Below are 22052 nucleotides of genomic sequence, written 5' to 3'. Positions count from 1 at the left end.
GTGAATGGCTCAGCGAGCAAGCCCCTGTGCCCTGCAGGGGTGGTTTGCCAGCTTCAAGGTGGGGCTGAGGTGGAGGGAAATTGAGGGCCAGACAGGGGTGGATGAGCTCCCTGCAAACCAGGGCTTGTATATCATATGCCTACGGGCAGGCTGCCTCCTCCAAAGCTGGGCACTGGCCATTTTTAGGAGCTGATTAGACTCTCCAGGGAGTGTGGGGGCTGGACTAGGCGCTTCTGAGAAAGCACATGGCAGGCGCAGCAGGAGGCGGCTCGGGTGCCTGTTTACTCCCCAGCTTGGGCTGGCCCAAGCCCCTTGCTGCACAGAGAAAGTGAAAGAGAAAAAGGGCAGCCACAGTGGGTGGAGCTGGGGTGGCCAGGCGACTGCTCTCCCCAAGCTTGCTCGCTCACCGCAGCCCCAGAGCTGGCGGGAGGGAGAAGCCACTGGCAGCGCGCGGGAGTCCAGGGAACAGCGGCAGGTAACCAAAGTCCCCTTAGCAGCCCCTGAAGTGGGGCTGGGAATAGAGGTTCAGAGACTGGTAGCTACTTGCCTGAGATCACATAGCAAGGCTGGGAGGAGGAGGAAGGTAATGTGCGGAGTGCACACCCTAGAAACTCCTCGTTTCCAGCATCCCTGGAAGGATTCCACGCAGGAACTGGGAGCGGGGAACCCGGAGCTGGGCTGCTTTGCCCAGAGCACCGGGGCCCAGGGGAGGCGGCAGGGAGAGCCGGTGGGAGCGGCAGCGTCTGCAGAGAGATTGGGACACAGAAGGAGCACGCAGAGAAGGGAGGCGGTGTGGCCAAACGATCGGTAGACAGTCTCCCTGCGCGTCCTAGAATCTGAAGAAGCGCCTAGGGCCGCGCGGAGGGAGACACAGACTTTTCTTCTATGGGGAACCTAGGACCGGGGCTGCCCTTCTCTGAGCCTCAGCTTCCCTCTTGAATCACGTTCCCGCACTGACTCAGGAGTCTGGGTACCCGGCCCTCTTGGTGGGGTCCCCAGCGCAGGGAGGGCTATGGGGAGACATTTAAACGCCGGATTGGAGAAATCCTCACTTCTCTTTTACCGTCTTGGGGGGCAGGGTCTTTCCTGGACTGTGTTTGACAGTCCGCATCTCTACCGCAAGTTGGAGTCCTGAGCCACATCCTCTAAGGAGAGAAACTAGGGGCCTCCGGAAAGGGATTGGGGTGGGGCTGTCCGAGGTCCCAGAATATCAGAATTGGAGCCACCATGTCTAGCTCTGTCTGGGACCCTTAAAACCGCATTTCTCGCTTGAGTCCCACAGCATCTCTCTCCACCCTAGGTGACACATGGGAGGGGACATAAGTGCCCCACCTCCAATTGCGGCCAGGAGTTCCTAAATTTGGCAGGAAGTCTTCCATCTATGTGCCACTCCACCCCCCCCCCCCAAAAAAGAAATACCATTCCCAGCCAATCAGAAAGTTAAGGAAATTAGTGCTTCTTGCTCTAGGGCCTGGTGGAGCTGAAAGTGGAGAAGATGAGACCCCAGCAAATCATCACTTTCCAAATCCCAGCCTGCCTTAGGCAAGGACCTGGCCTCCAAGATCCCAGAATATGGAGTGGAAGGGTCCTCAGAGACGACTGAGCCAGGGGGTCCCAGGCTTCCCACACGTGGGAATCACCCAGAAGGCTGTTTAGAGTGCAGGTTCCCAGCCCCCACCCCCAGATCCCATTGACTGGGCCTGGGGTGGCGCTTCCAATGGCAGGTTAACTGGCTATGGGATGTGTGTGTGTGTGTGTGTGTGTGTGTGTGTGTGTGTTCCTATCTCAGAGGTCCAGAGGTCATACATACATTGAAAGGCACTGAGGTCCAACCCCAGTACCTACTCCATGTTACAAAACCTCTGGGGACTTCCTGGGAGGTTCTGTCGAAGTCCACATAGCCAAGTTATTAGAGGAACCAGGATTTGAAACCAGGTCCACTGAGAGCCCATCCAGTACCTGGGCGGAGGTGTGAGCCTCCACAAATACAGGGCGGGTCCTGGATAGTCGGAGGGAGACTTGTTGATACAGCAAAGTCTGTCTGATGGCTGGGACCTGGCATCTAGTACCTTGTGGAGAGTAGAATCAGAAAATTAACACAGCGACCCTGCTCCAAGGCCTGGGGTCAGTCTTGGGCAATCAGGGAAGTGGCCTGAGGGAGAGGGTAAAGCTTAGGTACTTGGCTTTCAGACTTGGCATCCGTCACCCTGAGTAACTGACTTCCCCTCCCGAGGGGCATCTATAAGATAAGACACGAGTGCTTTCTTGATGATTTCCTGACCTGCACAGAAGCACTTTGCAAAAACCACCAAAGAATACACGTGTGCCTGGTGTAACCCTTACAGATTCTAGAGGGATCGTTTAGAACGATCTGAGAGGTCGTCATTGGGCACACGTCCCTTGTGTTTCCAAAGACTTTGGCGCATACGTGATCCGTGGTCCAAGGACAATTCTCAGAGAAGCCTTGATTGACACTGGGTCTCATAGGGAGGACATTGGTGCTTTTCTGATTCTCTTTTAATCCTCCTTTTTTTGTGAGTAGGCATGATAACAGCACTCTAATACTAATGTTTCTTTTTAACAAAGTGGGAGGGCAGCTGACATTAATTTGATAACATTGTTTTGCTTTCAATGGCAAATGAGACTGCAGTTTTTGTTTTTGGGGTTTTTTTCATGCAAGGTAGTGAAAGAAAGTTTTCATCTTTTTTAAACACAAAATTTAGCAAGGTAATCATGTTTAAGTGTACAATTCAACGGCATTAAGTACATTCACGATGTTGTGCAGCCGTCACCACCATCCATCTCCCAAACTTTTTCATGGTCCAAGCTGAAACTCTGTCCCCATTAAGCACTAACTCCCCATTCTCCCCTTGCCCCCGGGCCCTGGCAACCACCCTTCCACTTTCTGTTTCTATGAGTTTGACCACTCTAGGTGACTCACATAAGTGGAATTATACATTTGTTCTTTTGTGTCTGGCTTTTTTCACTTGGCATAACATCTTCAAGGTTCAACCATGTTGCAGCATGTGTCAAAACTTCATTCCTTTTTATGGCTGAATAATATTCCATTGTGATCCATTCATCTGTCAGCGGACACTTGGGTTGTTTCCATCTTTTGTCTTTCGTGAATAGTGCTGCTACAAACATTTGTGGACAAGTATGTATTTGCATCCCTGCTTTTAGTTCTAGAAAATTTTCTTTTAAAATAAATATGTTTGGGTTTTTTTCAAGTTAATTTAAGGGAAATGCTTGGGTAAATTATACAACAGGTGGTATGCAGATAGGACCAAAAAAACTGTAAAGGAGGCAGGCGAATGTCTGAAGTTTGGAAGACTCTGGATTAGTGGAAAGACCTAGTAGCTCTTGTAACAATCTAGGCTCGGGGGATGGGGCTACTAGGTCAAGGGGATGGCTGCTGAGGGACTTTTGGAAGCAAAAATACAGGAACTGGGGACCAACCTAACCTAAGCGCAGAGTCTTGGGGTTTCCAGCTGGGGAGAAGTAGAAAGGTGGTAGAAATGCAGGGTCTGGAAGGTTCCCTTGGAGGAAGGAAAAGCCATAGAGCCATGCAAACTGAGAGGCAATGTCTTCTCGGCAAGTGGAAACTCAGGCCGCCTTGGAAATAAAACCTATCTAAGTTCTCAGTCACCACAAGGCAAGTGTGTGTATGTGAGTGTGTTGGAGGAGGGGGTGCCCAGGGGCGATGCTCATGTAAAAATACAGATTTCTGGACCCCACCCCAGACTTACGGTCAGAACCTCAGGGGGTGAGGTCCAGCTGCCGTGTGTTTAGCACCCACTTCAGGCAATTTTGATTCACAGCCAAGCTTGCTAACTGTCATCAGATGCTGGCCGGCAGGGCTAGGACGTGATTTATTTACCTCGGAGCCTCTAGCACGGAGCGAAGGACCTGCCGCAGGCTTAGGTGCCGTGTTAGGCCAAGCTGGGGGTTAGGACTGGATTTGGGAGCCTGGCTTTGCTAACTGCAGCCACAAGCCCCTCATTCCGCACTCCAGCACCCAGCTCAGGTTTTCTTCCAGGAAAAACTTGTTGGACTCCTTTTCGGCTCACCGACCGCAGCTGGGAAGGTTGGGGCTTGCAGAGGGAAGGCCACGCGGAGGTCAGGGAGGCTTGCGTTCTGGTCAAGCGCTGGGGCCCCCTCCTCCCCTGGCTGCAGCTCTTCCAGCTGTCTCCGCCCTCCTCCCCTCCCCCTCCCCCCAGGCCCGTCAGGCCCCTCAGCCCCAGTAACTGTGCCATTTACAGGCACTGCGCTCAGCAGCCGAGCTTGTCTTGTTTGAGTTCCAAGATTTTCCAAGTTGTGATGAGGTGGATGTCCTCCAGGGAGTCCAGAGAAGATAGGTGCCTTGCCCAAGGGCTCAGAGGTGGTCTCTGTGGGGTCTTTTGTGGGCTTCTGTATGATTTCCAGGCCCTACCTGAGGAAAAACAGAGCCAAGTTGTCTCAGGTGGGGTTCCCTGGGAAGCAGACTTAGAGGTGGATATTTGCACATGGGACGTTTATTGGGGAGAGGTCTCCAGGTTGGGGAGAGGGCCCCTGGGGGAAAGGGAAGAAGCAGCATTGGGCAGAGTGAGGAGCTGGGCTCCAATACAGTCACAAGAGAGGTCTCAGCCGATCCCGTGGGGAGGGCTGAAGCTGGGACGGCCAGGCTTATCCCAAATTGAGACTCCCAGACCAGACCTTGCATGCCTACAGGCAGCAATCACTGCATGTGGCTACAGTGATTGGAAAAGGGTGTGACTTTGGGCTATTCCCAGAGAGGTTGAGTTGTTTTTGTTTGTTTGTTTGTTTGTTTTTTCGGCCACACAGCGTGGCATGCAGAATCTTAGTGACCCCACCAGGGATCGAACCCACGCCCCCTGCAGTGCAAGCATGGAGTCTTAACCACTGGACCACCAGGGAAATCCCCCCAGAGGGGTTGAGCTGTGACCTGTGAGCCTGTTGCCCTCTAGCAGTTGGTCCTTAAGGGACTGTAGCACACCACAGAATCTACTACATTTTTTTTTTGAAATTGTCAAATCAGAGAGCATCTGGTGGCCAAGGCTTAAACTGTCATCTGGAGTTGTCTTTTTTACTGTCTTCTGTGCAGCCCCTTTTGGGGAGGGGTGGGTTCTGCTTCCCCCCCCCCCACCTCAACCCCATCCCCTTTAATTGAATAGCTCCATTATCACCTGTTCTGGGATTTGGGCTCCTTGTACAATTTCATTTGAAAGCCGCTGTTCTAGCATGACATTCTTATTTAACAGATGAGGCCGCTGGGGACCAGAGAGGGAAAGGGGCTTGCCCAGGGTCACATAGCCTGTCAGGTGCAGAGCAGGGTGCAGATCTCAGGTCTCATGACTCCCTGTGTGGATCCTGTCTCACCAGTCTGTTGTAAACTCAGCGATCCGTAGCTGCATCAGTCCATTTCCTCTGCCCTCACTCCAACTGCTGAGAAGCTCTGTGGAGAGGAGTGGAGCCCATCCTACTTCCATTTCCAGCTTTCCTGCTCTGAGACCCCTTTATCCGGGCACAGGCTAGTCTTAGCCCAGAGAGGCTGGAGAGCTATGATGGAAATGCCAAGATCCTTGAGGGGGCTGGAACTGAGGAGGGCAAGGTGAAGCAGCAGTCTAGGTCCAATGGGGAATAACTCTTTGTGCCCTGTGGTTCCCAGACAGCTTATTTCCTAATCCCTTTTCAGTCTGAGCTGGTGCCAGAGCTGGGGAAACACACCCAGCACCCCAGATACCACAACTCCCATGCTTCCTGCTCCTTCCTTTGTGGAACCGGCCAGTTTGGGCACTCAGGGCCAGTCCCCTCCAAGCCTTTCTATTGGAAGACACCCTCATGTGCGTCCCAATCCCACCATGGGGCAGGACAGAATTCAGCCCTGCCTTTCCCTTCCCCAATCACCCATCCATCCCATTTCCAGCAGATCAGAGATAGACGTGACCTTAGAAGGCCTGCAGGCCAACAGTTGCAAACCCAAATACCTAAGGGGCCGTAACTGTGCCCAACGGGACCCAGCAGAATGCAATAGGGAGCAGTGGGGTCTTTGGCAACAATTAATTGTATATTCTATATGGAGACATTGCGATGGTAATTAAGACACACATATACACACACAAATTGTCTTGGGAAACAAAACACCTAGGCCTGTAGGCCTGAGTCACTCTTCATTTTGAATCCACACTCCAAGCCAATCCCCCTTTGGTGCAGAGGAGGAGCCTATGGTCAGAGTCAGGCACCAGAGCCACCCAATTACAATATTCCAAGACCTCTCCTTGTCGTGTCTGCTGGCTCCTACTACATTGGAAGATGTAATAGGAGACACACACACACACACACACACACACACACACACACACACCCCTTCCAATCTCCCCGCCTGGAGAAGTGACTAGAACCTCCAGCTGCCTTCCAGCCCCATTGCCCCTCAGCATTGCCAAATACCTTAGTCTCCACTCTGTCTCTTGTGACCTCCACAAGCCTCTCCAGGAAGTGAAAGTCTTGAGTGAGACCAGCAGTTTCCGGAAGTCCTCTCTGCCTCATTTTCCTGGGTTGCCCCTACTGGACCAGCAACGGGGGCCAGAGTGCTAGGGCTTCCTCCTCTACAGATGGTGCCCACCTTTCCCTGTTCATCTCCAAGTCCTGCACATTCTCATCTCCTCCCCCAGGACTGGGGGCTCCTGGGCCCAAATCCCCCCATCCCTGGACAGCCTACAGGGTGGCAAGAGTGCAGTTTTCTTCTTTTTGAGCATCTACATGTGTCAGGCCTCTTTTGGTGAGCCACAGAAACACAGAAGCCCCACGAGGCTTCCATCATTTTGGGTTTGGTTTGGTTTGGTTTCTTTTTAACTTCAGGAGCCTTTCAATCTTCAGTTAACTTCATATCTCAATTCGCAGTACACTATGATCTTTGGTCCACGTGAGGCATCTCTCTTAGTTAATTTCCATTTCCCCCATTCTCTTTCCTCTTTCTGGGCACCCATTCGAATGCACTCAGGGTGTATCCTTTTGTTTGCATGTGTTCTTCTTAAATACGTGTTGCTTTTTTTTATGTGCCTGTGTGTCACTCTGCACATCTAGAATTGGGCTATCAGAGCTCATTCTGCTTCTTACTTTTTCACTCTGTACTCTGTTATATTTTTTTTAAGATTTGTTTTGGATGTGGCATTTTTAACATCTTTATTGAATTTGTTACAATATTGCTTCTGTTTTATGTTTTAGTTTTTTGGCCACGAGGCATGTGGGATCCCAGCTCCCCAGCCAGGGATTGTATCCACACCCCCTGCACCGGAAGGAAGAGTCCTAACCACTGGACTGCCAGGGAAGTCCCTGTACTATGTTATTAAGATCCACCTCCATGCTCATTTGGTCTGTTGCTTCTAATTATTGCACCATCCTCTATAGATTGCAGCAGCTGCTTTGTACTGTCCTTCCCCTAGCAATAGACACCCAGGTGGCCTCCAACTCCTGGTCACCACAAATAGCACAGCAGTGAGCAACTTCAGATGGGTGTCCTTGTGGAGCTGGGGGAGCATCTCTTTGGTATGTATATACCCAAGAATTGAATCACTGGGTTGTAGGATCTCTGCATCCTTAGGTATTCTAAGCGGTACCAGGCTGTTCTGCAGGTGGCCACACACATCCACTCCCACCAACCCCTTGGTGTTGCCCAGCTTTCTAATTTTTGCCAGTTGTACAGTGGCAAGTGACACCTTGCTGCTCTCATTCTGGAACTTACTTCTTAGTAGCACTTCTTGGCTATGTCGCTTTAAGCAAGTCATAGCAACCTACTGAGATTGACACTATGCCACCTAAAGGCAATAGATTCCACAACTCAGAGAGGCTGAATAACTTATCTGAGGTCTAACAGTTAGTGTGGAACTGTAATTTGAACCCAGAGCTCACACTCTTTTTTTTTTTTCTTTCTTGCATACGCGGGCCTCTCACTGTTGCGGCCTCTCCCGCTGCGGAGCACAGGCTCCGGACGCGCAGGCTCAGCAGCCATGGCTCACGGGCCCAGCCGCTCTGTGGCATGTGGGATCTTCCCGGACTGGGGCACGAACTCATGTCCCCTGTATCGGCAGGCGGACTCTCAACCACTGCGCCACCAGGGAAGCCCCCCAACACACTCTTAACCACTGTACCATTATCAACACATTTTGTCTCTTTTCTAAGATATCATCCGGGTCTACACTGCAAGCTTCTTGTCAGGGGCTATGTTTTAAACCTCTCTAGGGCCCCCGGAGAACTGAGCCCAGTGACTTTCTTACAGGGGATGCTCAGTAAATCATTGTTTTATAGGTTTGGAGAGAAAAAAAGTGCCAGGTGTCTTGTTGAGTTTATCTGGAGGGCTACAGGGTGCAAGAAGCAAAGAGGAACTTGTTTGATCCACAGGGTTGCTGACTGGGGGCTGGTTGTGGTAGATAAGTAACCCTGGGCTCCTGGCTTCTGGCCACCATGTGGCCTGCGGAAGCAGCTTGTCATGAAGTTGGGGAGCAGAGTTGTGTTAGGGGGCCTTTGGGGAAAGGCAGGGGGGAAAGCCGATAGGCAATGAGGAATCTAGAATCCCCAAATGCCTCATCTGAGTGGGCTCCCACACCCAGTTGGTGAAACTAAAGCTCGTAAGGGTAGAGAATGATATTCAAGATCAAAGGCAGAGCTGGAACTCAAACCCATGTCTCTAGACACATGGTTCAGAGATTTTCCATTCCTTCCTCAGGAGAAGATCCCAGTCAACAAGTAGGGAAGTATTTCTTCTCATGCTCTTTCATCACAGTGCATAGCAGTGCTGAAGGTTTGGGGTAGCAAAGGAGTCCCCTTCTCCCTCTGAATGCCTCTTCAGACCTTCAAGGATACACCCCCCTCTCTGGGAAGAAAGCAGCTGATAACTGAGCCTAACCTCACTGTCATCATCTGTACAATGTGTACAATAATACCAATCTCCCAGAACTATTGTGACAATTGAAACAAGATGATAAATAGAGAGCGTCCAGCACAACCCCAGACACAAAAGACTCTCCCCAGCAGAGATGGAGCACAGAAAGGCTGCAGAAACTGAATATCAAGGTCTGAGCTAGAACATTCTGGTAATACTTGATTTCCCTCAGGGGAGAGAGGAATGAACCTTTATTTCAAAAACGATTTTGGTGTGTATGTGCTTTCAAAACCTGCAGTGTAGTGTGAAATGGGGATGGAAACAAACCCCAAAAGGGACTTTTGGTGGCAAAAGGATTAAGAACTTTTTCTCAAGTTGGATGTGGAAGGTGGTGGCCCAGGGGGAAGGGCGGGTCCAAAGAGAACCTTCTAAAAATACTGCCCACTTACAAGAAAGGCACAGCCCACTCCTCTGCTGCACCCCAGACAGCTCCTCAAAAGGAGAACTTGTCTTGCCACCCATGCCTCCTCGCTCCGGGCGAAGGCACCTCCCCAGGGTGGCCAGGGGGCCAGAGCCTGGAAGAAGCTGAGCCTTGGTGCCAGGCAGCTGCTTCAGATCCCAGCTCATTACTCTTCTCTTTGAGCCTGTTTCTTCATCTGAGAAATGGAAATACAAATAGCTAATGTGTGAGTTCAGCTAAACGGGATAATGTCTATAAATCATGTTGTTTGGTACCTGGCACTCAGAGGGCACCTATGAATTCTAGCTAGGCACCATCAGTCCTACTGATGGAGAGAACCCGGGGGTAGGTGAGCTAGAGGAAGGGTTCTTGCACTCAAGGGCTCCTTGGCTGTAGGATCTGTCCTGTGCTGGGGCAGCTGACAGGGACTCGCTCCTCTGCAGTGAGGCGGTCAGGGCTCTCTGCCTCCAGCCTGCTCTGGAATTGCAGGAGGAGGAAAGAGTCCAGTTAGGAGGCTCTGAAGCACTTCCTAAGCATCTAGAGACACAGGAAACATGGTTGTGGGAACCCCGGGAGGTCCCAGGCCAAGTTGATTTTGGCATGAATGGCAGGCGCTATGGTACTTCGGGGAGCTCTAAACTGCAAGCCTAGATTCTCAGGCTCCCAATATAATGGACTTCCTTTGACCGTGGGCCTCCTGTGTGCCTGGCACACCACACAGAGCCCTTCTTGGCCTTTTGATGGTCCCACAAGGTAAGTATCATTATCCCAATCTAGTGGTGGGAAAGCTGATATTCAGAGAGGTTAAGTCACTTGCCTAAGGTCTCCCAGCCAGGATTCAAACTCAAGTTCTCCAACCAGGTGACCTTGGACAGGCCATTTCAGCGAGGTGTCTGAGTATCCTCCTTGGTCAAATAGGCATAATACTCCACATGCCTTCTCCCTAGGGCTCTTTGTGAGCTCAGATTGGGGGCTAGAGGCAGAAGTCTGTTGTGAGCTGCAAATCTTTGTCTAGTCAAGAGGAAATGTGTAAGATGCATGCTTTGTCTTGGAGATGCAGGAAGGTGCTGAGGTATATGTTGGGGGTGTCTGAGAGCAGACTTTCCAGGTTGCACTGCTGCCTCTGGGGCTTGCTTGTTCCTGTGGAGGTTGCGGGGTCTCCTTATGCAAAAGAACAGAAAGCTTGGCTTCACAATGTGGTAACGCAGGAATGGAAGAGAAAGGATCCCTTTATCAGTCTCACAGAGGTAAGAGGTGAATTAATAATAATAATAAGGACCATCACCCACGTTGTGCTCATCAAGTGTGTGCTGGACGCTGTTCTATGCTTCCATTCATTAAGCACTTACTAAGTGATGATCACCTTCTTAAGGGCTCTACATGAATTAACTCACCTAAGCCTTATGAGCTACCAAGTATTATTATTCCCATTTTACAGATGAGGAAACTGAGGGAATTCCCTGGTGGTCCAGTGGTTAAGACTCTGCACTTCCACTGCAGGGGGCCTGGATTCAATCCCTGGTCAGGGAACTAAGATCCTGCAAGCCGTGCACGTGGCCAAAAAATAAAAATAAAGATGAGGAAACTGAGGCTTCAAGAGATTTAAAAAATGAGATTAAAAAGATTTAAAAAATGAGATTAAAAAAACCCAGGTTGTGGTGAGTTGGTAGATAGGAGTGGTTTCAGAGTCAGGCAGTTTGACTCCAAAAGCTCAAAGGAGTTGCCTTCTTTCTCTACTGTCAGTGTATTGCCCTGGTATTTGATCACATTTGGTGATGCTGTCCAGTGTTTGAAGCTGAGCTTGTCAATAAGCTAGACTTCTTCAGGCTCTTCCCCACTGTACCTCCCTCCATTGCCCATCTGTGATGGGACCCAGTCTCTATTCCTGAGCCTAGATAAATGGGGGTGCTTATTTGACTGGATATATTCTGATTGGCAGGAAAGAGCGTGGACTGGGAGTCTTGTGCTAGGGGATCAGGTGCAGGCTCCACCACCGGCAGACTCTTGGGCCTCGTGCAAGGTACGTCCCCTCTCAGGGTCTCATCTTCTCCTCTGTAGGATGAAGGAGATTGAGCTTGAAGGTCCCTGGCCGACTTTGTGGGAAAACTGAGTCCCACATTTTGTTCATGGAATTGCTGGGGTTCGTCCTGAGCTCTTGTCCCCAGATGCCACAGTCTGGAGAAAGGCAGATGGCTACAATGTAGGCTCGCAATAAAGACCACAGACTGAAAAATGGGAGGCAGGCAGCAGGCAAGATTTGGGACAGGGAGGTCTTCTCTTACCACCCTGGACAGAACAGTAGATTGCTTCGTTGGCTCCCAGGACAACTTGTTGGAAGAAGTGGAACCCTCCCCGCACCTCCCAGCCTTGGCCCCTCTCCAAGAAACGGAAGATGGCGGCCCCATCTTTCAGTTCTGCTTCCTCCAGTCATGGTTGGCTGGTCCTTTAACGCAAGCCTGCTATGTTTGTGTTCCTGTAGCCCACACCCAACCCATCATAAACAGTCCACCCCGGCCAGGGCCTCTCGTTGGACTGGAAAGTTCATTCTCTGTGATATGTGCGTCTGTGTTGAGACCCTCCAGAGCTAGCAAGAGTTGTTGATGAGTGAAAGGAGAAGAAATACCTGGGGAGGTGGTGGTAAGTTGTGCGTGTGTGTTTTCTCACAACATTTCCCTGCTTCAGTTTCATTTTATTCTGGCCCAGGCTGGGCACTCAGAAGGCTGTCTTAGATCCTCTGGCCAGCTCTCTTCTCACCTTCTCCAAGAAGCTTCTTTTGATTCTTTCCAGCATGTATCTGCATCCCAAGTATAGCGGGTTGAATAGTGCACCCCCCCCCCCCGCCAAAGATATGCCCACATCAAATCCCTGGAACCTTGAATGCTACCTTATGTGGGGAAGAAAAGGTCTTTGCAGATGTAATTAAGTTAAGGATCTTGAACTAATATCCTGGATTATCTGGGTGGGCCCTAAATCAATGTCCATTTAAGAGAAAGGCAGAAGATTAGGAGGTGATGTGACCACTAAGGCAGAGAACGGAGTGATGTGGCCACAAGGTCACAAGTCAAGGAATGCCATCAATTCCCAAATATGGAAGAGGCAAGGGAGGATTCTCCCCTGGAGCCTCCAGAGGGACCACGGCCCTGCCTGCACCTTGATTTTCGACTTCTGGCCTCCAGAACTGTGAGGGCATAAGACTCAGTTGCTTCAAGCTACTAGGCTTGTGGTACTTTGTTGCAGTAGCAACAGGAAATGAACAGACCATGGAATCATAGACTCCCTGCACTAGAGAGTAGGGCGGGGTCATTGGAGCCACGCAGATGCAGCTTCACACTGGCTCTAGCCAGCAAGAGCTGCACGTCAGGGGGCTGTTAGCCTCTCTGAGCCTCACGCTGCTCGTCTGCAAAAGGGAGACCATAATGCCTACCTCCCAGTGCCAGTGTTTTGTTTTGCTTTAACAGCTTTATTGGGATATAATTCAAATGTCAGACAATTCACTCATTTAAAGGGTACAATTCAATGGCCTTTTTGGTACATTCACACAGTTGTGCAACCAACCCTCAGCCAACTTTAGAACACTTCATCGTTCCCCCAGAAGGAACCTCCTACCCACGAGCAATGGTTCCCCATTTCCCTCCACAATTCTCCCTCCACCGTAGCCAACTATGAATTTACTTTCTATGTTCAAAGATTTGTCTGTTCTGTATATTTCATATAAATGGAATCATACAAGATGTGCCTTTGTGTCTGGCTTCTCTCACTTATCAGGATGTTTTCAAATTTCATCCATGTTGAAGCGTGTATCAGTACTTTCTTCCTTTTTATGTCTGAGTACTGTATGGATATACCACATTTTGTTTATCCATTTATCCATTGATGGGCTTTTGAATTGTTTCCATTTGGGGGTATTATGAAGTATGTTTTTCTGCACATTTGTTTACAAGTTTTTGTGTGGATACAGCCAGGGTTGTTTTGAAGATTAAATGAAGTAGAACCTAAGGCATCTGATATGTCCTCCAACAATTAATAATGAAAGATATTAGAGGAAATATGCCCCAACTCTTTCAATTTACAGATTAGGAAACTGAAGCATGGAGAGGAGCACAGACTTGCTTGAGGTCATCCAAGGCAGGAGAGCATAACACTTATATGCAGGTCCATGAATCAGACTGCCCAGAACTAAATCTTGGTTGGACTTGGGTTACTTTATGTAGGTCACTTCACCTCTACGAGCCTCAGTTTACTCATGTGTAAAATGAGGTTAGTAATAGTACCTACCTCATATGGTTGTTGATGTGAGGATTAAATGTGCTAGACCACGTGTCTGGCACATAGTAGGTGCTCTGTACATCTTAGCTGTTGTCATTCATGGTAGTGCCAGCAGCAGAACTTAGGTCTCCTGGCTCCCAGGTATGAGAGGTTTTGAATCTAAACTTCTCCAGTTCCCTTTTCTGTGTCATGGGCATCTTCCCAGTGTGACTGTAGGTTCTGTGGAGGAAGGACATAGGGCTGCTTCTCCCCACTGCCCTGAGCACATAAGAGGTGCTGAATGAGAACCTTTGCTCACTTTCTTTGGCTTCTGCCAACCCTGGCCTTCACCAAGAGACCCAGCTGGAGACTGTGATAGGTGTTAATTCTCTGTATCTTTCCAACACCCCATGAGCTAACTGAGTGCGTCTCCCTTCCAGGCAGTGGACAGCACACAACCATGGAGTTGGGGCCTCTAGAAGGTGGGTACCTGGAGCTTCTCAACAGCAATGCTGACCCTTTGCATCTCTACCACCTCTATGACCGGATGGACCTGGCTGGAGAAGAAGAGCTAGAGCTCTGCTCAGGTGGGTTCTCCTCCCTCTGGCCCCTTCCAAGTCCCTCCCCACCCCTCTGCCTGCAGTAGAGATGGCAACCAGGGGAAGCCCTGGCTGTGGAATTCCGGTCAGCACCACGGACAGCTCCAACTCCCTGCCACTCTGGCTCCTAATGGAAATATCTCCCAGCCCGCCCTGCCTCTCCCTCCTTCCCCACCAGCCCTCTTCCCAGATCTTTCCTGCTTCATCGAAGTGGCTTTTCCTCCCAGAACCTGATACGGACACCATCAACTGCGAACAGTTCAGCAGGCTGTTGTGTGATATGGAAGGTGATGAAGAGACCAGGGAGGCTTATGCCAATATCGGTGAGGAAGCATTATGAACCCAGAAAAAGGACAATTGAGGGAAAAGACTCTTTTATCTGTTTTGTTAATCTCACCCATTCACCAGGAGCCTCCAGGCCCTCCCTCAGAAATCGGGGCAAGGGGGGATGGGGAGCGAGGGCTAAAAGGACAGAGAATCGGGGAAAGAAGGGAGATGGAGAAAGGTAGGGAAATAGAGCCCTTCACTAATGAACACCAGGCAAACAAATCTCACTTTTCCATCTTCTGCCTCCATTTCTATACATTTTTCTATTTGTTGCTCTTCTTTCCTTCCCACAAAGCCCATATCATGTGCCCCTCCCTCCCTCCCTTTCTCCTCAGCTCCTAAGCTAAACTACTCTAGTATTTGTAATAACTACCTTTGGGGGGCACTTGTAGCCTGCAAACCACTGTGCATGTGTTATCATATTGAAATCTTACAAAAACAAAGGAAGTAGGTACTATTAGTATCTTCATTTTACAGATGAGGAAATTGAGGTTTAGAGAGATAAAGAATCTACCCAAGGATGCATTAGAGATAGTAATGGGTAGGTCTGAAATTCAAAGTCCTTATTTTTCACCACAAGAGGGAAGGTATCTAGAGTGGGGAGGTTTGGTAAGGCTCAAGCTGAGAGGCTGGTTGGCAGCTTGAAAAATACCTACAGTTTTCAGACAAGGGCAGAACTCTTTGGGACTCTCTGGGGAGAGGTGTTTCTGTTGTTTTTTGTGGGAGGTGAAGGATCCCTCCTTACCAGGTTCACCACTGTCTCATACAGAGGCTTTGTTGAATTAGAAAAAGATGCCCCTTCTTCTAGAGGATGCAGCCCCCATTAAGATGTAACAGCTTGGCTATCAAAGTGAAGGCTGGATTCCTGCCCCCATTTGCCCTTTTTTCTGGGCATCCTGTACAGTGAACAGCCTGCACAGATGTTCTTAGTGGCCCTTTTCCTGGCATCCCAAGAATCACATCACTTAGGAGGTCTGGCATGAACATGGCTAGACATTCCCCAACACATAGTTAATCCAGCATCATACAAGGGCAGAAAATGGAGAGGAGCAGTAACTGTATGTGTCTCAAAGATTACAGAACTGAGAACCTGCCTGCTTCCTTTCCTTCCTGGGAATTTACTTGGGAGAAGCAGAAATGTTTAGGGCTGAAAGTATTCACATTTCCTCACAACTGGAGGCAGTAATGAATGAGTTGGGCTTTTTCCCAAATCACTTAGCATTTGGGGGCTTTTTCCCCTTAGGGGCATCTACACAGGAAGTGGGAGCAAGTGGAGGAGGCAGCTTCACCCGAGTCTGTTCCTGAAGTCTCTGGTCCTGGGCATGCAGTCATCTGAGGCACCCCAAAGTATTACATTGGCTTCCATTCCCATAAAATGGGAATAATAATCACACCTGCCTCACGGGATCACTGTGAGGATTGAATAAGTTTCTGTGCATAAAGTGTTTAGAGCAGGAATTTGAGAAGAGTAAGCATTCAGTAAGTGTTAGGTACCACCCCACCACTACCATCAACACCATCATCATTATATTTATCATCATCATCATCATTATCACCATTTATGCCCTCACTCCATTCCTCACTCAGAAGCCTTTTATGGCTCCCCATGGCCTGTAAAATCCAGTCCTAACTTTCCCCAACATGAAACTTTTACTGAAGACACCTATTTCTAAGAGTTTCCCAAACACCTCTCCTCACTCTGTCCCCACTACCCAGAAAGCCCTACACTTTTCACCTCTCAGAATCTACCCCCACCCCCATCTTTCAAGGTCTGGCTTCAGGACCCCTTCCTCTGGGAAGCCCTCCCTGATTGCCCCATCCCACTATATACACTCTCTCCTCTTGCCATGATAACTGTCTTCCCTTTGGCTCCAAGCCATGTTCCACTTCATATAATTAACCACCATTGGTTGTCTACTGTGTACTAGCTACTGTGTCGATTGCTTTAAATGCAGAGCCTCTAACCCTCACCATCCATCCCTGGGTCGTAGGTGTTATTTATTCTCATTACACAGATGAGGAAATGGGGGCCCAGAGAGGTTAAGTAACTGACCCAAGATTGTACAGCTTGTAGGGCAATTGGGGAGTAGAACTGGAATTTAAACTCAAACTCAAGACAGCTCTACTACGCTGTGTTGCACTACGTTATAGCAATAGATAAATTTGTATGCATACATATCATCCCTTCAATTAGATTAAGAGCCCATGAAGTTTCAGTGTTCCTTCATTAATTTGATCATTCATTCAGCAACATTTATTGAGCCCCAGTGTGCGCTAGGTCTGGAGGGTCACGGTTCCCCGATGCCCAGCCCAAGGCCGGGCTGGGCAATAAGCATTGCCCAGCATTCGGTGAGAACTAGTTGATTGACTGCACTTTTTCTTGTCTGGGCAGCGGAACTGGACCAGTATGTCTTCCAGGATTCCCAGCTGGAGGGCCTGAGCAAAGACATTTTCAGTAAGTTGGGGGGGGTCCTGGCTTAGCCTGCATTTCCTTCCTTGTTCCTTGGAGAGCGCTGTAATACCTGACAACCACCTTTGATGGATGGTCAGATCATCCCCAACATAGGGACAATGGGAGCTCACCTTGGACGTCTACTGACTGTGTGTGTTGGTGTCTTTGGTTTTTTCCCGAAGTCGAGCACATAGGACTGGAAGAAATGATCAGCGAGAGTGTGGAGGTGCTGGAGGAAGCAGGACAGAAAAGTCAGAAAAGACGTGAGTGAGCCCCTCCCTGATCCGGCCTAGCCTTGCTTGACTCCCAGCCATGCCTTGGCTCTAAAACCTGTTACGGCTCCCCGTTGCTTCCCTCGTTAAGTTCTGTCTGCTCTGCCAGGCTTGGGTATCCCACCCACCTCTTCCCTCACCACTGCTCCCTGGTGACCCAGGGAGGAAGCAGACGGCCCAGGATCAAATGGCCCCTCTCCTGATGGGTCTCTACCTCTGGCTGTTTTGATTGCCATTTCCAAAAGGACCTCTGGGCTCTGGCTTCTCTTCCATCCTTAGTATTTAAGGGAGGTCTCTTCAAGCACAGTTTTTTCCCAGCAAGATCTGGGTTTGAATCCTGGATCTGCTGTTTATAGTCTATATGAACTTGGGCAAGTACCTGCATCTCTCTGAGCCTCCTGGTCAGTCTCCCTGCCTCCTTAATCTGTCCTTACCCGGCAGCCAATGTGGACTTTTAAATGCAAATCAGATCATTTTGCTGCCCTGCTAACCCTCCAATGGCTACAAAATACACACCACAAGGGCTGTTTGATCTGGCCCTTCCCACCTCTCCTAATTCACTATGAGCCACCATGCTCCAGCCATACTGGCTTCTTTCCATTCCTATAACCCATGTATCCTTTTCAGCCTCAGGGCCTTTGCACTTGCTGTTCTCTCTATCTGGAATGTCCTCCCCCTTCCCATGGTGGGCTTGGGAATCTGTTAGGTCTTGGCCAGCATGTCACCTCCTCCTGAAGGCTTTCCTAGACCAACTTTTTCCATATAAATTACCTCACTTATTTTCACCTTGTTTGTGTCTCTCCTTCACTGTTGCACTTGTCACAATTTGGACTTATTTTATTTATTGCCTTTGGCTTAGTTCCCCCACTGTGAGGACAGGGACCTTGTCTTTCTTATTACTACATCCCCAGCACCTGGCACATGGCTGGCATGCAGGAACACCTCAATAAATATCCACTGAATGAAAATTTCCATAAAATGGGCCTAACAGTTAATCAAAAGCTTACTATGTGCCAGACCATGTGTAAACCCTGTACCTAGTTATTTAATTTGAACAGGTAAACAGGTGCATGGCATAAAAATTCAAAATGTGTAAAAAATATTCAGTGAAAAAAAATCTCCCTCCCATCCCTTTCCCCCAGTCCCTCATTTTCCCTCCCTGAAGACAATCTGTGTTGCCAGTGCCCTTTTAGTCTTGTTAGGAATATTCTATTTGTCTAAAAGCCAGCTCTTAAAAAAATTTTTTTTTTCCACACAAATAACCATAATTTACCTACACTCTTTCTTCATTTAACATGTCTGGGAGGTTATTTTCTTAGCACTAATGGAAAACACATGGTCCTGCCTCCAGGAATTTCCCTTTCTATTTTTTTCCTTCCGTTCTTCCTTTCTTTCTTTCTTTCTTTCTCTCTCTCTCTTTCTTTCTTTCTTTCTTTTTTTCTCTTCCTCTCTCTTTTCTTCTTCTTCCTCCTTTCCTTCCTCCCTCCTTCCCTTCCTCCTTTCTTCCTTTCTTTTCATTTCATAAACATTTTCCCTAATATTTTATTATGAAAAATTTCAACATACAGCAAAGATGAAAGAGTTGTACTACAAACAACCATATACCCATCACTTCCATTCTACCATCAGTGTTTGGCTATAGTGGTCTTAACACATCTCTAGCCATCCCTCTATTCATCCGCCCATCCAACCATTTTATTTTTAGAACGTTTCAAGGTAAATTGCAGACACCAGTACTGCCCCATATGCCCTTCAGCATCCTTGTTATTTTTAGGGCTGTGTGGTATTTCACATGATCAACCATAATTTGGTTCATCAGCCTCTTGCTAAGGGACACATAGGGGTTTTCTCAATGTGTTACATGCTTGATACTCACTCAACTGATTTCCAATGAATTCCTGCCAAGTGGGAATCACTGCCCCCATTTCACAGATGAGAGACCAAAGGCTCAGAGAGGCTGTGTTGCAGAGACGCACAGCTAGGAAGGGACCAAAAGCAGGGTTTTTAAAATTTTTAGTATTATTTTTTAAAACTCAAACTCATCTTGTGTCCCCTCTGTGGCTCTGCCTCTCCCAGTGCCTCACTGTCCTGGGTGCTTCAAGATGGGGTTTGGGCTCAAGCAAATGAGTAGGGGCAGAAATTGTTGGGGGCTGGGGAGGGAAAGGGACCCCCAAGGCCACTTCCCAGCCATTTAAGGCAATTCTATAGGGCCTGCTGGGGTCCACAAGCCCCTCCTGGCTTGGAATACCCCTCCCCTGGGGCTGATGACCATAGTGTTCTCTCTGCAGCCTTCCCAGAGGAGCTGCCTGTGGATCTGAAGCACAGGAAGCTAGGTGAGCAAGGCGGGTGGGTCCTGGGAGATTGATGGGCAGGAAAGCCAGGGCCTCCTCAGGCCCGCATGTAAACTGGCATTTGAAAGCCGGGGCTCAGAGAGGTGAAGCCACTTGTCTGAGATCACACAGCAAGTGAGAGGTGGAGTTGAGATTCAAACCAAGATCATGATTCCATAGCCCATGCTCTGAAGTTCAGGGACTGCTGGGAGATTCAGCTCCTCCTACAAAGGCTCTCCCCCAACACCTCCCTCCTCTTAACTCTGAGTCAGAGCTGAGACCCCACCCTACCACCACCACCTAGTTCCACTGCCCCTCCAGGCCACATGTCTCCTTCCAGAGTGTAGAGTCATCTCGGATCAGCTAGTTACCCAGTGCCCTCCCACCCTCCATAGAGCCCCCATGCCTCAGTGAGCCTCTTCTCCCATATTCATCAGTCCCGCTCCCCTCCCACTCAGTTGTTATTGCAAAGGTTGGGCAACCAGCCCCTCTGCGGGAACAGACTGAGGAATGAAAGCCTCATAGTCCGATGGAGGAAGCCTGGTCCCTGCCCTCAGAAAGTTCTAATCTGATGGAGAAGACAGGGACCCTGTCCACGAAGACCCCAGGATGATGGAGAAATAGTCTCTGTCTTCAGGGAGCTCCCAATCTGATGGGGGAGGCAAGTCTCCACCCTCCTAGGGCTCCCAATTAAATGGAGGAGATAAACTCCTGCCCCAGTCTGATGGGCAGTGCTTGGGGCCTCTTAGGGGGCCGGGGGCTCAGTGACTGGCTGTACAAGCTGATAGGGGCCTGGGCTAACAGCCTATTCATAGGTCTATCCCACCCCTAGCTCTCCATGGCAGGAAGCTCTCAGGGCCCAGTCACAAAGAGGAGGCTGGGGGTAGAGGGCTGCCTGGCACAGAGCAGTTGCTGATAAAACCAGCTTCACCCAGGGCAGCGAAGAGGACAGGAGTTTCCTTCCACTGCCAGTAGAGATCTGCTCCCAGAGCGCTCCCTACCCTGGAAAGGCCCCTGCAGGCACCCACCCAGATCTCACCCAGCCTCTAACATTGGCCCTTCCTCACAGCTGAGCCCCTAGCCATGCCCGTGGTGACTGGTGCTTTCCTGGTGGGGCTAGTGAGTGACTCTTCAGCTCAGCCCTGCCCATCACCACCTGCTCTGTTCAACAAGGAGCCAGCACCCAGCCAGACCCGGCTGGAGGACACCGGTATGTTAGGGGCTTGCAGAGGGTGGGCTTCCCCGCTGCCCAGAGGCAGGAGCCGCCAGGGACGGGAATTCCTCCCCTACTAGTGTCCCCCACTTCTGTCCCAGCCAATGCCATCCTCGATGTCCCCATCAACCCAGTCTGTGCCAGAAAACATGCCCTGGAAGGAAACGCATTCCTAGGAAACACAGCAGGGAATCCCCGCCAATTAGGGAATTCACCCGCCAGCCCGATGCTTTCATCAGCTGGGAACTGAGCACCCTCTCTGTGCCAGCACCACCACCACAGGCAAGCAGACACAGCTGCGGCTCTCTGGAAGACTGGAGCCCTTTAGAAGGGAGTCAGCTGTTAATTAAGATGTTAATGGAGAATCCCACCTCACCGCCTTTGTCTCTTGCAGTGCCCCCTTCCAGTTCCTTGTTGAGCTGCCTGAGTCTCCCTGCTGGACCCATCCAGATCATCCCCACTCTCTCCACTCTGCCCCAGGGGCTCTGGCAAATCTCAGGGGCTGGGACAGGGGTCTCCAGTATACTCATCTACCAAGGTGAGTATGCGAGGCCGGACGCCCCACCCCCTCTGCCTGTGACCTGACTACTCCCTGATCCCATCCCCCCTCCACCCCACCCCTGTCCCAGATATTTGGCAGTTTTAGCCTAGCACCTTCTCATGGTCCTCCTTCCCCAGAACACCCATCTCTGTCCCCATTTCCCAAAAATCAAAGCGGAGGAGCAGGGCTCCCCAACGTGGTCTGGGTGAGTGATACACCAAGTGGCTAAGTGGCATTTTTTGGGTCACTTTCCCCGAGTAAGCCTTAGTTTCTCCTTTTCTATCAAAAAAAAATTAAACTTTATTATATTTTAAAATCACAGCATCGGGACTTTCCTGACAGTCCAGTGGTTAAGACTTTGCCTTCCAGTGCAGGGGGTGTGTGTTCAATCCCTGGTCTCAGAGCTAATATCACACATGCCTCATGGCCAAACAACCAAAACAAAAACAGAAGCAATACTGTAACAAATTCAATAAAGACTTTAAAAATGGTCCACATCAAAAAAAAAAAAATCTAAAATAAAAGCACAACATCAATGCATGCTCATTAACAAACCAAGCAATAAGAGATACTTACAAGAGTTCCTGAGTCTCTCCCTCATTCTTTTAGTATACCGTTGTGAACAGTTTGGTATGCATCCTTGCATAGCTTTCTCTGAATTGCCTTGTTTCCAGGTCAGTAAAATGGTCCCTGCTGACCTGCCACATTGAAAGGTTGTGAATTGTCCAAAGGAAG

General features: G+C 49.6%; 1 protein-coding gene and 1 long non-coding RNA gene across 2 annotated transcripts in view; one reads left to right on the top strand and one right to left on the bottom strand.

Annotated features, from left to right (window-relative positions):
- Window positions 1–428: 428 nt before the first annotated feature.
- The window catches only part of CIITA (class II major histocompatibility complex transactivator), a 37650-nt gene continuing 16026 nt past the window's right edge, over window positions 429–22052 (top strand). The window contains exons 1-8 of the mRNA XM_060285477.1: window positions 429–475; window positions 14024–14170; window positions 14410–14505; window positions 16902–16964; window positions 17144–17224; window positions 19522–19566; window positions 20633–20773; window positions 21171–21314. Of these exons, the coding sequence (XP_060141460.1) occupies window positions 14044–14170; window positions 14410–14505; window positions 16902–16964; window positions 17144–17224; window positions 19522–19566; window positions 20633–20773; window positions 21171–21314 (697 nt within the window). The 5' untranslated portion in view covers window positions 429–475; window positions 14024–14043. The remainder of the gene's footprint in view (window positions 476–14023; window positions 14171–14409; window positions 14506–16901; window positions 16965–17143; window positions 17225–19521; window positions 19567–20632; window positions 20774–21170; window positions 21315–22052) is intronic.
- Window positions 4275–22030, bottom strand: LOC132593527 (uncharacterized). The gene is made up of 4 exons (XR_009559138.1): window positions 21894–22030; window positions 19110–19211; window positions 17093–17190; window positions 4275–4432 (listed from the first exon to the last, which is right to left on the bottom strand). It is a non-coding gene; the product is annotated as an uncharacterized lncRNA (long non-coding RNA).

This window comes from Globicephala melas, chromosome 15 (assembly GCF_963455315.2).
Source record: "Globicephala melas chromosome 15, mGloMel1.2, whole genome shotgun sequence".
Lineage (NCBI taxonomy): Eukaryota > Metazoa > Chordata > Mammalia > Artiodactyla > Delphinidae > Globicephala > Globicephala melas.
This window is presented reverse-complemented; position numbering and strand designations above follow the sequence as displayed.